This window comes from Mus caroli, unplaced genomic scaffold (assembly GCF_978045245.1).
Source record: "Mus caroli unplaced genomic scaffold, Mus_caroli_1 scaffold_20, whole genome shotgun sequence".
NCBI classification, from domain to species: domain Eukaryota; kingdom Metazoa; phylum Chordata; class Mammalia; order Rodentia; family Muridae; genus Mus; species Mus caroli.
This window is the reverse complement of record NW_028227275.1, coordinates 2,186,901-2,203,706: the sequence shown is the minus strand read 5'-3', so window position 1 is coordinate 2,203,706 and position 16,806 is coordinate 2,186,901. Positions and strand designations below refer to the sequence as shown.

The 16,806-nt window shown below is 43.1% G+C and overlaps 1 protein-coding gene across 3 annotated transcripts in view; it reads right to left on the bottom strand.

Moving 5' to 3' along the window:
• Shtn1 (shootin 1) overlaps positions 1 to 16,806 on the bottom strand; it is a 101,730-nt gene that overhangs the window by 82,161 nt on the left and 2,763 nt on the right. For all 3 annotated transcript variants that reach the window (XR_015046214.1, XM_085834173.1, XM_021151995.2), the window contains exon 2: positions 4,344 to 4,396. Coding sequence is in view for 2 of the 3 variants with exons in the window: in XM_085834173.1 (XP_085690299.1) it covers positions 4,344 to 4,396 (53 nt within the window). In the remaining variant the exon portion in view is untranslated. The remainder of the gene's footprint in view (positions 1 to 4,343; positions 4,397 to 16,806) is intronic.

Genomic DNA, 16,806 nt, shown 5'->3' with positions numbered 1-16,806 from the left:
TTTCCCTTCATTATTTGGTGGTCAGAAGGCATTCAGCCAACAGATTTTCCTTCAATCACCTTCCGTATAAACTCAAACAGATCCTGATTCCATCTTCATAGATTTCTATGAAAACCACAAAATGACCGACATCCATTGTTGGGGTGGGAGAAAGGGGTACAGAGGAAGAAATTGGTTAAAACAGTAGCCCAGAGTTGGGAGATGGGTTAGGGAGATTGCCTCCTTTCCTGGTGACCTGAGGTAGATCCCTGAACCCAAATGGTGGAAGGAGAGCTCTGGCTGGCTCCAGCAAGTTATTGCCTGACTTCCACATATGTACTAGAGCATGCCACACTGACATACATACACATACACATACACATAGGCTAAATAGATAAATGTAACAATAATAAAACCCATTGGTCCACCCCTAAGCCTTACATTCCTCTTCTTCCAGGGTTATGCCATAACTTATATATGTATATATACGTACATGAATTTTCCTAGTAAGAGATTCATTTGATACTTAGATTTCAGTTTTTCAATATAAACTAACCAGGGGTGCAATTGTGACCAGAAAAGTATTGGTTCTGATACATTTGCTGTGAAAAATTCATACATTAATATTAAAAAGATAGAGATACTCAGTATGTAAGAAGCTTGCTGCCCAACATTGAAAAGACCTCCCAAGTTTTATCCCTTGAGCCCACATAAGATACCTGGGTGTGGTGGCACAAACTTGTGACCCCAGAACTGAGGAGGCACAGCCTACTGGATCCTCGTGGGCTTGCTGGCCTCGCCAATTGGTGAAGTTGTAAGCCAATGAGAGGACATGTCTCAAACGAAACAATACTAGAGGAATAAGAGATACCTGAGATTGTCCTCTGACCTCCTCACATATGCAAATGGCCACACACACACACACACATTAAAACAAAACCAGGGCCTTTGTAGAATTAGTCAATTTACTCTCTTAAGTTTACCTGTTTATAACAAAAGCATGGAGCTCGGAAGACCCAAGTACGAGTCTAGACTGCTACTAATCTTCTGTAAGTTCTCGGGAAACTCACTTTCTCTAGCTCTTATTTTTGCTTGTGTAAAATGAGGCTAAAAACCGTCTGTCTGAACCATTTGTCATGGAGGTCAGAGGACACAGAGACCCCTTACTGCTCTCTAAGTAAACAGAGCCTTTTGAGTTGCTGCCTCCTGTGCAGAACTTGTATCCTTTGAGGAGGCTGTAGCAGCCACCAAGGGCTGATTAAGAGGAAGCAGATCTGGTGTCTCTTATCAGCATGGTTCCTGGCCTGGCAACAAGGACAACTAGACTTCCAGACGCACAGCCGGGAGTCATACCTTGCCATTTTTTCCCCTCCCTCTACTCTGCCAAATTTCCCTACATTGAATCAACTATGATAAAAAGGGAAGAATCCTTCTGATGACTGCCCACAATGGATTTAATTTAACAGTGGGCTGGGACCCCACAGGGGAAAGATGGCTGCCTGTATTTGTTGATGCAGACAGGATAAAGCTCACACAGCCGGGTACAAGAAAGTGCTTTCCCAGAGAAAAAAACGATGTCCTCCATTTACGGCCTCCGGAACTAAAGCTGCTTTTACTCATTCTATGTCGTATAAAAGGCTTTTATTATACACTTCTCTCCTTTGTAACGACCTCCCCCCTTTTGGGGAAAAAAATCTGCAGTAATAAGCAAGGCAGTCTGTTAATAGAAGGTAAACAGAGTAGGGTAGACTTAAAACCACTCACTCGCCTTTGTCTTACCCAACACACAGCATTCCATATTGCTTTCAGCTCTTTTCTTCTCCTTTCTGTTAATAGTTATTTTTAAAGAATTAGGACAGAAACAGGTCAATAATGCCTACAGAGGCTGCAAGCCTGTCAGGCCGTCCTCTGCTCAGAGAGCAAGGAAATGGTTTACTGGGCCGGTCCTTCTTTTCACCAACCTGTAATCCCGTGTGCACAACAGACAGTTCGCTGCAAACCTCACCAGAGAAAGTGGCTCTGGGTTAAACAGGTGCGGTCATGCCAAGAGGGAGAGCAGGTGTTACAGACCACTATTTCAGAGCATTTCAGGGTCCACGGATAATTGTGGATTAAGAAACAGAAAAGAGAAACCAAACCAAACCAAACCATGCAATCACTTCCCTCTTCGGTTGCAGGGTTTTCGGTCCCTTGCTTTCTCGGGCGCATGAAGCAATAACAGCTTACTATCCCTCCTATTTTATTTAAACACACTTTTTACTTATTACTACTGTGTGTATGATGTATGTAAGTGTGACGCACATATGTGCACATGAATGGAGACCCGAATATAACCTTGGGGAGATGGTCCTTGCCTTCTACCATGGGTTCTGGGGATCAGACTTGAGACCTTTCTTTGGTTTCTACAGCAAGGGTTTTTTAACCTGCTGAGCCATCTTGTCTCTCCGACCTCCTTGGCTCCTCCCCTCCGACCTCCTTGGCTCCTCCCCTCCCTATTCAGCCAAAAGCAGCTGCAAAGCTGACTCTATCAACCTCCTCCTGGAACTGAAGGCTGGTTAGACCTCTGAACACAGGGCAGCAAAATACCTACCCTGAGCTCCCCAGGAAATTAACTTTAAAATGTGAGATTCTAGGACCCAGGGTCTAGGCACACCCTCTCAACTACCTGATGTCCCTGGGACTTCTGTGTTGGGGGTGGGGGTGGTATGACGGCAGATCTGGAAATCTTCTTTCGAACTATTCTCCACGGTCTTCTTGCTTTAGAAACAAAGTTATTCGTGCCCTTTCCACCTGGATTTTTATTTTTCCAATTACCCCCATCTCACCATTCCCTCTGTAGTTGAGGAGAGGAAGGAAGACTCTCGTCTCGTTTCAGAGGCAAGGCACAAGGGAGGGCTCAGATGTGGCACAGTGTTTGGAGGTGCTTGCTGCTCTTACAGAGGACCCAAGTTCAGTTCCCAGCACACACCATGGGTGGAGCAGCTACTAGCCTCCTCTGGTACCTGCACTCATATCCACACACCTACATAACAGATACACCCATACGTATAATTAAGATAAAATAAATATTGTTAAAAGCAAGAGAGCCTTAAAAACTAGATTTAAAGTAACATTCTAAAAAAACAAATATAATAGTAACTGAGCTAAAGCATTTACCATTACTACCATCAGCCAAACTATACCCAGGCAATTGGTAAACTAATGTTTGAAAAAGTCTAATGTAATTCTTAAGAGCCCAATAAATTAAGTCTGAATATACTATAGATTCTACAACTATTTAGGTGACTATTAACTGTTGTTATAACCCCTGTTCTGAAATTTAAAGATGAGGCATCATGATTATAGCAATCATAATCTCGTTCTTATTTAAAAACTACCACAGAATTCTTAATCCATGCTCTGCTAGGGATACAGTTTTAAAATATTTTGCCTATCTTATTTGATACAATCACGTTATTTAGTGATTTCAAGTAAAAAAATACATTTTAAATTTTTATATAATTTTAAAGACAAACCCGTTCTTCTTATTTCTCTGTCCCCATTTTGTTTTCTGTTTAGTGGTTCTATTTTTATATTTCCCACCTCAGCTGACAGGAGGGAAGAGTGCACACGTACATACATAAACATTCACAAATCTCCACTTGCTTTTTGATACAAGATCTCAGTCTATAGCCCAGGCTAGCCTCAAACTCACAGCAATCCTCCTGCCTTAGCCTCCCAAGTGCTAGGATGACACAGTTACGAAGCTCTCACATACAGCAGACACTCACAAATCTTAAGATTTTAAGAGAAAAAAATAAAGGGCCGCTCACAAAAGGAAACAGAATCCGTTTATTTAATAGTTCAAAACAAAGCTTGCAGATCCTGTGAAAATATTCATTGTACTTCCTGTCCAGTCACACTGTGTGTTTATTATTCCCTCTGTAGTCACATTTTGTGCTTATCATTCACACAGATAGCATAAGCAAAGACGCAAAAAGGTGTATGGAGACAATTAGCTAAATATCAACACGTAGCTCCCTCCAGCATCCAACAGATCTGGGTCCTAGCTCATCACCAGCATACTAAGTCTGACTATTTGAGAAAAGTACAATCCCTGAGTCCTTGCATGGCTTGGCCTGGCACCTGGCTACACACTTAACTGCGTCCTTAATCTCCCAAGGCAATGCCCACTGTAGCAAGCCTGCTATTCTTTACCATCTGGAGCCTGGAGTTGATATTAGCTTGAAACACACATGCAAGAGAAAAGAAATGGGGGGGGGGGGAGGAGACCCTCTCTCATTCACTGAAATTGGTGGCTAAGCAATGCATTGTGCTGCCTAGACATTCACACTTGTAAGAAAAGGGAGATTTATCCTACGAACCGTCTCCTTTGTTTTCTGGTTCTCTGCTCGAAGGTCTTCATATTCGCCAATGGCTAAAAGAAAAAGAAAAGCAACATTACAACTCTCGGAAGTTCACTGTGAGAAAACATGTGGCCTCAGTGGACACCCCCCACCCCCCACCCCCCGTTACTGCTCCTTAAGTTTGGAGGAGTGGAGAGGCTATCAGAGGGCTTCTGCTGACAGGTCTCAGATGAGAGCCAACTACACTAGGCCATCAGGAAGACCCGGAAGTGAGCCCCGAAAAGCCCTCCTGATGCTCAGAACTTCCTGTGAAGCACTCAAGCCCTGCCTGCAGTCCTCTCAGACACTATTTACCTGTGGCACTCACATCAGAGGCTTACTCGGAAAATAAAGTTTGCTTGTACATTCAACTCTACATCACTGGTCTACTTTATTCAGAGCTGAAAGCTCGCGGGATGGGCGGGCATCTGGCTGAGGCTATCTGCTGCCAGGTGAGATGGGCAATGGGGCTTGCCATGCCAGAAACCTGTATCCTTCATTTCACAAAAGAGGGAATGTGAGTTCCCAGCTGTGTGGGGAACTACTCATGGAGTATCCTGAACCCCCATACTCATAATTTAGTAAAAATACCATTGTAGGCCTCCTCAGAGTTGAGACTACAAAGCTTGAAACCAGGACCTGAGACTGACAATGAGCAGAGCCTCTGGGGCCAGCCTAGTCCACCAGCCACTGGGCAAGACTGACACTGAGAGCTAGAAAAACCACTGGGCTGCACGTTCACCCTTGTAAACATTTTAATTCTGATTTACCTTTTAAAAGTAGCTCCGTTTTTCTTTCTTTTTTTTTTAAATGTTTCCTGATTTCATTAATAATCTTAAGACAGAAATAAAAACATGAAGCCAATAACTTCAATGACATCCCAGATGGGTACCAGGCATGGTGACACCGTGCCTGTAATTCCAGCATTAGGAAGATGTAGGCAGGAGAGTCTACCCTGGCCTACAACAACCAGGTCTCAACCTTCCCCCTTCATCCTCCACACCACCTAAAGAAAAGAACATCCCAAATAACCTAGCCATCAGTTCTAGAAATGTATGCTTACCATATGGGCAGAGAATGCCCCATCAACAATATGGTAAGAGACCAGCTTCATTTCCTCCAGCAGTGACCCACAAGGCTTGGGACACGTGCTATGACAGTAATGCTCAAACTGCACTACAGAAGCCACCTAACCACACAAGGTTCTGAGAATTAGGCCACTGGTCAAACAGCTCTGGACACACATGTAAGATAAAGCCCTTTAGAAAACTATTACATCTTCAGCAGGAACGATTTGATGAAGCACAAAATGAAGCCCCCCAAGCATAGGTTTCTCATCGGTGCTCTCCACAGGCATCCCAACAACTGAGTATGAGCTAATTTGTCCTAGGACCTAGAAAATCATCGAAATGTGCCCCCCCGTTAGCAAAAGCTAAGAAAGGGAATCCTAAATTTGCATTGATGCCGCTGGGTAGTGTGGCTTATGGTCATGGCCCCAAATACCGCTGTTTCACCTAATACTGCTTCAACAACACAAAGATAAAAAAGATCTTATTAAGAGACTTTGACTTCGATTGCTTAGCATTTAAATGTATCTTCAGAGTTAGGTAGATGGCTCTGCTTGCTGCACAAGCATGAAGAATTCAGCTGGAACCCCTAGAACCCACATAAAGACAGACAGGCACAGCAGCAGCACAAATCTCTAACCCTGTATTCCTATGTGGACAGGAGACTCCTTGGGAACCTGAGGGACAGCCAGCCTGGCACACCCCATGACCCGCAAAAAACAAACAAAAAATAAAAGAGGCAAGGGCCTCAAATAAGGTAGATGGTAGGGACTGACACCCAAGGTTATCCCCATGTGTGACATATATGACTGCTATATGTGCCTGCATTCATACACACACATATATGGCATATACTCCCACACAATTTAAAAATCAAAATTGGGGCCAGTGAAATGGCTCACAGAGTAAAAGTACTTTGTCACCAAGCCTGATGAGCTGAGTTCAATCCCGAGTGTCCGCACCATGGAAGGAAAGAACCCACAGCCAATTAGCCCTCTGACTTCCATTCATGCACCGTGGCATATATGAGCGTGCGTGCGTGCATGCGTGTGCGCAAGAGCACGTGGGTGAGTGAGCTCGCACTCACGCACACGTGTACACACACACACACACACACACACACACACTGATTTAACACTGCATTATTAGTGACCTACTTTACAGACATACATATAAGCAATAGTGGCTTATAAAACTATAATCTCGTATTGACATTAAGAAATAAGGTTTCTTTTTCTATTTACAACATCAAATAATGTCTTGGAAAGCTTTTCTAAGCTGTTCACACCATGCATCCATTATGCTGCCAACAGACTCGGACAAAACATGGTAAACTCCTAATTGCTGGCTCTTTATTAAAAGCATTAATTAAGAACTCTTCACCTAGCATACCTGGATAGAAACCACAGAAGAGATGCTTTCTCATTACTAAGTAAGACTGTAACAACAACAACAACAACAACAATAAAAGCAGGTACTTAAGGGAAGATGCAGACAGAGTTAAATGACCTTGGTCACAGTTGGGGGTAACAGTGGGGGAGGGATGAGGCACAGATGGAAAGAAAAAATGTTTATTTCTGTAAAGTTAAAAAAAAAAAAAAACAAAGCTCACTTCCCAAACAGTGTTCATGCACACACACAAATGCACACACACAAATGCACACACACACACAAATGCACACACATGAACATAACCCCATTATCATCAGTGAAGTGGTCTTCATTACTTGGGTACTTCATTTTTAAAATATATGTGTATGTATGTCTGTGCAAGTAAATGTAGTTTCCTGCAGAGGCCAGAAGGAGGCACTGGGCCACCTAGAGCTGAGGTTAGGGGTGATTGTAAGTCACCTGATGTGGGTGCTGCAAACCAAACTCAGGTCCTCCCTGACAGCAGTGAGGTCTCTTACCTCAGAGCCATCACTCCAGCCCGAACAGCTACTTCTTTGAAGACATGTTAAAAGGCTGCTCGGAAAGCATTTTTTTATTGCCTCAGAGCTGGCTAGCAGATTGAAACATTTAAAGTGTGCACAGCTCAATTTGGCAGAAGGAGTCTTTTTGAAACAATGACTCGGACAAATGTGATGAGTCTCTTCCTATGGGAAGAGCCTCACAGCCTGGAAAGACTTTACAGCCCAGTTTACCAGCTCCATCCATGTCACTGTATCCGATGGAACACTAATTAAATGAGCATGTACTGGCTGGGAACACCCCTGTGCAAGTCGGTCCAGCTCACTGAACCTCAACTTCCTAGCATATGAATTTGGTAATCTTACCCTGGGCAGTAAAAGAGCTAACATATAATCCTGAGTGTACAACACAAGAATGCCCTAGGTCTCAAGCTTGCTTTTGCCGCGCACACCTCCCAAGAAAATGGCAGGCTGGAGAAAAAAAAAAAAAAAAAAGTCCCTGAAAGCAGGAGACTGCTATCCTCCACCAAGTAAGAGTGCAGAAGCAAGCTAATGTGGTAGAAGCCCTTTGTTGTAATGAATCCTGGCAAGGGTGTGGAAGCATGCCTGAGAACCAGACCTTTCAATCCAGAAGCACACTTGAGCCAGCCGGGAAGCTTAGCAATCGCAGGGCCCCGAACCCTTCTCCTACCCCAGACTGATTTACCAAGTGTGAGGTGGAATTTGGTCATCTTTACTGTTTTGTTTTTAAAGAAGCGAGTTCCCTAATGTGCAGTCGGTGTGAGGAATGACCGCTTAACAGTATGAACTAGATAGAAAGGGGGGATGCTGGAGAAAACAAGGAGAATGCTGGGCAAAGCATGTGCTTCGAGAATCACGCTGGTTTTCCATTTTCTAAACCCTTAATGCCGAAGGAAGCCATTTCTTCCAAAGCCACAAATACAACACAGACAACCCAGGAAGAAACTAGGTAGTCATAGCTGTCTCAGAAACGTGACAACTCAACTTCCTAACGATTAGCTGCCCACGGCACCCCTGGAGAAGGTCAACAACCATCACAGCTACCCCAGAACTGCCTGCTTTAGCCCTCCAGTTCCAGCAAACCTCTGGGGACCAGGCAGGCTACTCACCCTACTCCTCTCTAGCATTGTCCCCAGATCAGAGCTTTCCACAATGCTTTCTGTAACTGCACAGTCCAGCATGGCAGCCCAGCATGGCAGCCCTTAGCTACCAGCAGCTACTTAGGTTTTAATCAATTACAATAAAGTGTAAAGGTTGTGAAGTAGCCACATTTCCCAGGTAGCTACCACCTACCACACTGGACACAGAATCTCACCAACACAGCATCAGCTTCCACGGGCCTATACTGTTCTTGGCATCTCTGTTTGGATGCCCCATGAGCAACTCAGTCTGCTATAATTGTGAACTTAGTACTTCCCCTTCATAAAAACTTCCCGTCGCCTGTATTCAGAATCTCCTACTATTCATTCAGCATCAAATTACTCCTTGAAATTTGATCAAGGAGTACCTTCAAAAGCCCATCAAACTCCAGTGTGTAAGAAGTGTCTCACCTATGCGTTCTTCCTCAGCCACCAGTCTCAGTGTCCTCATCAGACTTTCCAGTGACCCCCGCTGATCAACCTCTAGTACCCTTCTGTTCCCAGTTGATTCTTGCTCCTTTTTATCCATTGAAACTTCATTTTCTTACTTAAAAATCTCCAAAGACTTTACCATCGATTTCTTAAACCCCATTTTTCTTCCTACCACTCAACCCCTTCCCTGTGTCTCTGGGAATGTTTTCTGCTTGGCCTGTGGAATCTCCCTCAGCGTCTCCCTTTGCAACAGCAATCCAACTGTCATTTCTCCTAGGGAGTTGTTCTTGTACGTCTTGTACGTCTTGTACGTCTCAGGCAAACCCAGCACTTACATCTTAATATGCTATCAAAGCACCTTACTCACTAGAGGCTGAGCATCCTGGTCTAGAGTGCGGATGGTCCAACATTGAAACCTTTTTGAGGGCTCAGTTCTAGATTTTGGAGCATTTGAGACTTAACATTTTCCAATCAGGAATGCTTAAATGGTAAAGACTACAGAAATGTTCCAAAATCCAAAGGGAACCAATGTGAGAGACCCTAAACCTGTCACTCTGCCCAAATCCTTGTGCATAACATGAGGCATGTCTGTCTGCTTGCCTTTTCTCCTCAACTCAATTGTCTGCGCCCTGCCTTATGGCTGCAGAATACAGGCACAGAGTCTAGGCCTATGCAGAGGAAATAAACAAAAGGTTCAGACAGAACAGAGATACTGTGCAAACTAACTAAGTCAAATATTAACATCTGCATTTCAGCAGTGAAGATGTGGATGCAAAAGGGAATCACATCTGTGGCAGGAACTAAAGGCAGTCCTGACTCCCAGAGTCAGTCACAGCATCTGATATTGCCAAGAGTTACTGTGTAACCTGACAGCACACTAGATAGCCTTGTTTATCTGTTTGCACATCCACTTTGCACTGAGGAGGAAGGCTGGATTTGCACTCACAGGAACATGCTCAACAGCCACCACACAGGGTCTCTCACACTGAGACACAATAAAAATAAAGCCTTAAATAACAATCAAATGTATCTAGGAAGAAAAGCACAATGTTGCCATTTCCTGACATTTCCTAATGCAGAGTCCCACCCAAGGGCTGAGTCTGTCTGTCAGACTCAGGAGCCTTGAAACCTTACTAATGGGAGATGAGAACGGGTCATAAAGGAACTGCTCAATTAGGACAGGCTCCCCTTCTGTTCACGTCCCAGCGGATGCTCCACTTAGAGCCAGAGTTGAGAGGGAATCCATTTATACCTCCCTTGTTAATTAAATCATTATAAAAGCCAGGGGTGGGGTGGGGGGACCGCTGGGAAAGCTGATCAAAAAAAACAAAGGTGACAGATTTCCTATCAGGAAAGAAATTATGGCAAACCTGAGCTTCATCAACGCTAGGTGAAACACAGTTCAGTGCTAATAAAGAAGAATGCTGAAGAAGTACTCTCAACAAACCACAAGAATGGCTTCAAATTAAAATCAGCAAGAAAGGAAACCTAAGAGCTTCGTGGTATATTATCTGTTATATATATATATACATACGGTACATCTATATTAAATATACTACGTGTGTGTGTGTGGTGTCTAGCCTAGCATGTAGACTAGTACGTCATACATTCTTCATAACAACAACAAAAAGGCAAATAAATGACAATCTTCTTGATTCACCAGAGAATTTGAAGTCACAGGGCAAGCCCCACCCCAGCCACTGTTGACACAGGGCAGTACAGAGGAATACAATTTATCACTGTGAATTCCATGGACACCTACAAGAAACCCCTGCTGCTGGAGAGCTAGGACCCAGACAGGAAGATCTAGGCTGTGTTTGCCCATGTGCTTGGTTTGTACAGGTTTGAGTTTAAAAGGCCCTGGGGGTGGGGAGGTGGAAGGACAGGTTAGTAGGGAAAGGATATTTTATTTCAAGTTCTAGACTGCTAAGAGGCTCCTGATATTTCCAGTGGATGACGAAACATAGCCAGCCACTCTACGAAGGCTGCCTACAGAGTCTTCCTGGGTTTTGTTTGTTTGTTTTTTTTGCTTTTGGTTTTGTGGTACACATATGTGTGTGTGTGTGTGTGTGTGCGCGCGCGCTTTTGTGTGTGTGTGTGTGTGTGTATGTTTTGAGGCAAGGTCTTTTACTATAAAGTCCTGGCTGCCATGGAGCTCACTATGTAGACCAGGCTGTCCTCAAACTCAGTTAGTTATCTGCCTGTCTCTGCCTTCCCATCCTGGGATTAAAGGTATGGCCATCATGCCCAGCTTGTCACTCTCTTCTTAAGACCTGCTCTCAAGAGAAACTACTTTACCTAACAAACTTGTAGAAGGGAAGCACCTTTATCTCACACCCCCACCCCATGCCTTACGACTCCCCTGAGGGTCAGGGGTTGGGTGCATGACACAAAAATAAAACCGAGGACTTGTGAGATCACAGCTCTGGGCAGGCTCGCTAACTCCCAATCCCAGGCAATGATGTAATCACAGAACATAGAGATACCCATGCCTTACCACCACAAGTGTTTACAGGAGATTTCTTAATAATTAAAAAAAATTTAGGAGCACCCAAGACATTCTTCAATTAAGTGGATGAATAAACAATACACAACTTGTGCAGTGGAACATCATTCATTGGAGAGACATGAGCTATCAAGCTACAAACAGACTTACATACGGCTAAGTGACACAATCAATATGGAAGGTCACATCCATGGCATGATTCCAACTGCAGCATTCTGGACCTGTGGTAGCTAGCAGTAGAGAAATGAGCAATGAGTGACAAGAGTACACTGGGATTAGGGATCAGGGAAACTATTCTGTGTGGCACCCATAATGGTGGGTACAGTCATATACTGTTTAGATCCTCTACAAAGAGTGAACCCTGGGCCAGCAAGATGGACCAGTTCATTCAGGTGCTTGCCACAAGTCTGGAGAAGTGAGTTTTGATCCTCAGAACCCAGGTAATGGTGAAAATAGGGACCCAAATCCACCAAGTTATCCTCTGACCTCCACATGGACTCCATGGCCCACATGCACCCACACTTCATACACACATGCACATAGACATACATACACGTACACATACTATAAAATATAAGTTAACCCTATTGTAAACTATAGATATTGGTTAACAAGAATGCATCAATGTTGGCTTAACTAATGAAAGTCTAAAGCAAACAGGGTTCAAAATACACATTCTTTTTAGATCTCTCAAATCTATCTTGAATTTTTCTTGTACCCCAGAATATATACATAGTTATTTGTAAATTTTAAAAAGTTTTTCTACAGTTACATGAATACAGAAACGTGTATAAGAATATAAGCAACATTATCGTTTCAGTAAATCTGAATTTTATACACTTAGATAGAGAGCTAATGAGATAGCTCAGTGGGTAAGCATGCTGACACCAGGAAGGTATGAGTCCAAACCCCCAGAACCTATAAAAAAAAAAAAAAGCAAGTGTGATCACACACGTCTTTCTAACCCATTCCTGTGAGGGTATATGCAGAGATACAAGGATTTCTGGAGCTTGCTAGCCACCACCCTAGCTCCACTCTCAAGAGAATAAAGCAGTGTTATAGATCAGGATACCTCTCTACCCTCTGCATGTGCACCTACACACACACACACACACACACACACACACACCCCTGTACACACACATGCACACACATGTACACATACACCTACATACATGCACATATATATCTACACACCTGCACATGCACACAGACACCTACACAATATACCAACACATCTGTAACTACACATATACACCTGCATCTATATACACACCTGCCCAATATACCTACATACCTCCATCTACAAACACACACACAATATACCTACATACCTCCATCTACAAACACACACAATATACCTACACACCTGCAGACACACACACACACATGCATATCTGCATGCACATATACACAGAAAAAAATTAAATACATTAAAAAAAAACCCACAAAGGCATCAGGGGATTCACTCTAGGATTAGTCACCATGAACACTCAGATCTCAAAATGCCACTTGTAGTTGGTCGTTGTCACTGTTGTTGTCAATTCCAGCATGGGAGAGACAGAAGCAGAAGGACCACTGCAGATTTGGGGTCAGCCTGGTCTTCATACTTAGTACTAATGGTCTAGCCTAGTCTATAGAGTAAGGTCCTGTCTCAAGAGAAAGAATGAACAAGGGAGGGGGGAGATAGGGAGACAGATAGAAAAAGAGAGGAAGGGAGAGAAAGAGGGAGAGAGAGAGGGAGAGAGAGAGAGAGAGAGAGAGAGAGAGAGAGAGAGAGAGAGAGAGAGAGAGGAATAACACAAAATAATCTGCTATCGTCCTATAATCACCAATTATTCTCCTGCATCCTTTGTTATCCCTAGATTACTTAGAGCACCCAGTTCAATGTGAAGTCTACATAATAGATATACCATCTAGATATATGAACCTATATACATCTAGATGAACCTATATACATCTAGAACCTATATACATCTAGATAGAGAACCTAATTTAGTGTGAAATCTATGCAATAGTCATTGTATTACTTCTAGATTACTTAGAGCCCTAATTCAGTGTGAAGTCTATGCAACAACTGTTACAGTGTATCTAGAGCGCTTTGAGCACCTAATTCAGTGTGAAGTCTACACAATAGTTGTTACATTATTTGAGACAAATTATATGGAAAAGTATCTGCACATGCTCATTTTTCAGATTTTCTTTTTAAATTACTATTATTATTACTTTTATGTGCATGGATGCTTTGCTTGCATGTGTGTGTGTGCACCAGATTTGTGCCTGGTGCCCACAGAGGCCAGTCGACCACATTGGATAGTTTCAATCTGAAGTTGATTGAATCAATACATGTGGACTCAGTGGAGATTGTAGGCAGATACACAGAATTCCTACATACCCCCTTAATGCATTTTGTGCTAGTATTTTGTGCGCCCTGTTGACAACACGTGATAAGGCAAAGCCCACATTTCATTCAGATTCCCTTAGTTTTATCTTTGCCCTTTTTTGTATACTAGTTTCTTGATAAGATATCTCACTCCATTTAAATGTGCTATATCCTTGGGTGCTTCTCCACCCTGGTCTCTACTTTTACGACCTTGATAAGTTCCTCTTGTTATATTAAGTAATTTTTGATTTGGGAGTTGGGGTTGTTTAGGGTTTTTTTTTTTTTGGGGGGGGTGTCAGTGAGGTGACAGGAACAAGGTCTCATGTAGCCCAGTCTAGCCTAGCTGAGGTTGACTCTGACCCTGTGTGCCCCTTTGACACTGCCAAGCCCAGATTGTTGCTTCTCCCTTGGTGGACACTGGGCAGTTTTAAGGAGTGTTGCTTAGGCTTTGAGTAGAATCTGATGTTTTCCTCAAGAGTACATGAGACTCCAAGATTTTTAAGGGAAAGTCAGAGATAAGATGCCATTTTTTATCATATCCTACACTCTATCTCACTACACACAGTGCTTTGTGTCCTGTTATATCTTGTCTGTTTTTAACTGTCCCAACTTTGGCCAGTAGACAACTCTTCCATTGGCTTCTGTGACTCTTGGACACAGTCCCATCACGTGAGCTTATTAGTTGGAGCACTTCCTTAGGTTTGGGAACCACGGACTGTTCCAGGCTCATCGGGCATATTTGGGTATCTCGAAAACCAGCCATTTCCCTTGGAGACCAACCATGTTTCTTTTATCAAAGGACATTATTAGCACCCATGTTCCGAATATGTGTGTATGTGTGTGTGTGTGTATGTATACATATATATAAATATATACCCATAAGTGTGTGTGTGCTACATGTAATAATCTATGTCTACAATAAGCTAATACAAATTCATATGCATGCCTTTAACTCCAGTCCATTACCAAAAGCATTATTTTCAATAGGGGAAAAAAAAGTCTTGGCCCTCCCAAGGTCATGGTATATAAAATACCTGCTCTTTAGAAAGAGAGAGTAAAACACAGATTGGGAAATAATGGGTTAGAAGAAAAATAATGTTTATACATTTCACTTTTAGTTTAGGTTAATATTTTATAAACAAAAGGAGGACTCCATTCCCTGGGACTAGTGTTAATGGAGAGGGGGCTCTGAGCAGCTGTCATGGCTCCAGTCCTGGGGGGGTGTTCTGAGCATCAGACATGGTTCCAGTCCTGGGGGGTAGGGGCTCTGAGGGGCAGACATGGCTCCAGCCCCTGAAGGTCCATCTCCTGAGGGCCTAGTTGCCAACTCCTCAGCAGAGCTCACTGACCTTGGGAGTAAACTATGATCCTAATACCCACCTGGTGACTCAGAAATAGGCAACTCTTGGACCATACTCAGAAAAACACTGCTGAAAAACCAAGTTTGTGCATGAAGCCAAGACACCCATGTCATTTCCAAATGCCTTCTGTTGAGGGACTCTGGGTGCATGCATCTCTTAGTGTAGTAACTCAGCTTCACTTACACATGAAGTATGGCCTCCAGACAGCCTGGGCTCCTTTAACTACAATAATGTCCCCACAGATTTCTCCCCCGCAAGCCAAAGGAACCCTGGAAAAGGCACCCATGAGTCACACTAGCTTGCTCTAGGAAGGAGCTGCACCTTAAGAATCAGCTCTGTGTTACCCACCCATCTGTACTGGGATGTGCTGGTACAAGCCTATAGGCTTGTGTTGCAATCTCACAGGCTTGTATTGCAATCCCATTACTTGGAAGGGAAGGCAGAGGACCAGGAGTTCAAGGCCATCGTCTGCTACAATGGGGTTTGAGGCTTACATGATATATGCCTCAAAAGATAAAAAATAAAAACCTTACCACAGAATAATTGTTTTAAATCGTATTTACCCTAGAATGACCACGGATTTTGATTCTAGTTGTCACTGGTCCTTTCTGAGAATATTGTTATCAGGGTAAAGGATGGTTCAGTGGTGAAATACTTGCCTAGCATATATAAAGGCTTAGATCCCATCCTTAGCCCTGAGAAGGATGAAAGTGGGGAAAGGGAAAGAAGAAGTCGATAAAAAGGCACATCCACATTGTGAAATGACAACCATACATCATCATCACCAAGTTACAAACAGCACTGCCTTGCTACGTTGACCAGTCTAATAGGTACCTGTTGTTTGGGTCAGGCTCTTCAATGCTGGTGGCCCATTCTGCGTTGAACAGCATTGGTAATCCATGGAGTTTCTGTGTATGTGTACATGTATGTGTGTACGTGTGGTGTGTAGAGGACTCCACTCAAGCTGCTCCCTGACCAAAAGACCAGAATCCATGACACACATAAGCCAACCAGACACACTTCCTCGATTTAATACTGTCTCTAGACCCAGAAAGTCACCACTATCAAGGGCCAGGTCTTATTCACTGGTCTCTGCTGCCTTGCCCAGTGCCTGGCTATGAATATTCAGTATATGCATGTTGAATGAATCACCCAGAAAGCCATGCACCTTCAACAAATGCTGAACTAAGTCTATCATTTTCCAAGAGAATTCTACAGAGAGAGAGAAAATTGTATGATGTTTTGTAAGGGAAATGTCCACTTTGATAGCTGGGAAATATGCATCGGAAATAGTATCCTAAGTTGCCATTTCTCCATGCATTAACAATGTCAATCAGCCCAATAAAATAAAGCCTGAGGGGGGGGAGAAGACAAAAGGAGAATTACCTCATTACCTCAGCATCTGCTTGAACATAAAAAAAAAAATCACACACTGGCTAATTTTTTTTAAGGGACATAATATAACTTTCTAGAAAGACATAATATACCTAATTATAGCATTCAGTAGACGGGAACATACAATGTTGTGGAGTAATTCAGAAGTGGGTGTGACTTATAAGACACAGAGCCGGGGAATGGTACATATAAATTAGAGATTGTTCATATTATGACAGACTCCATCAA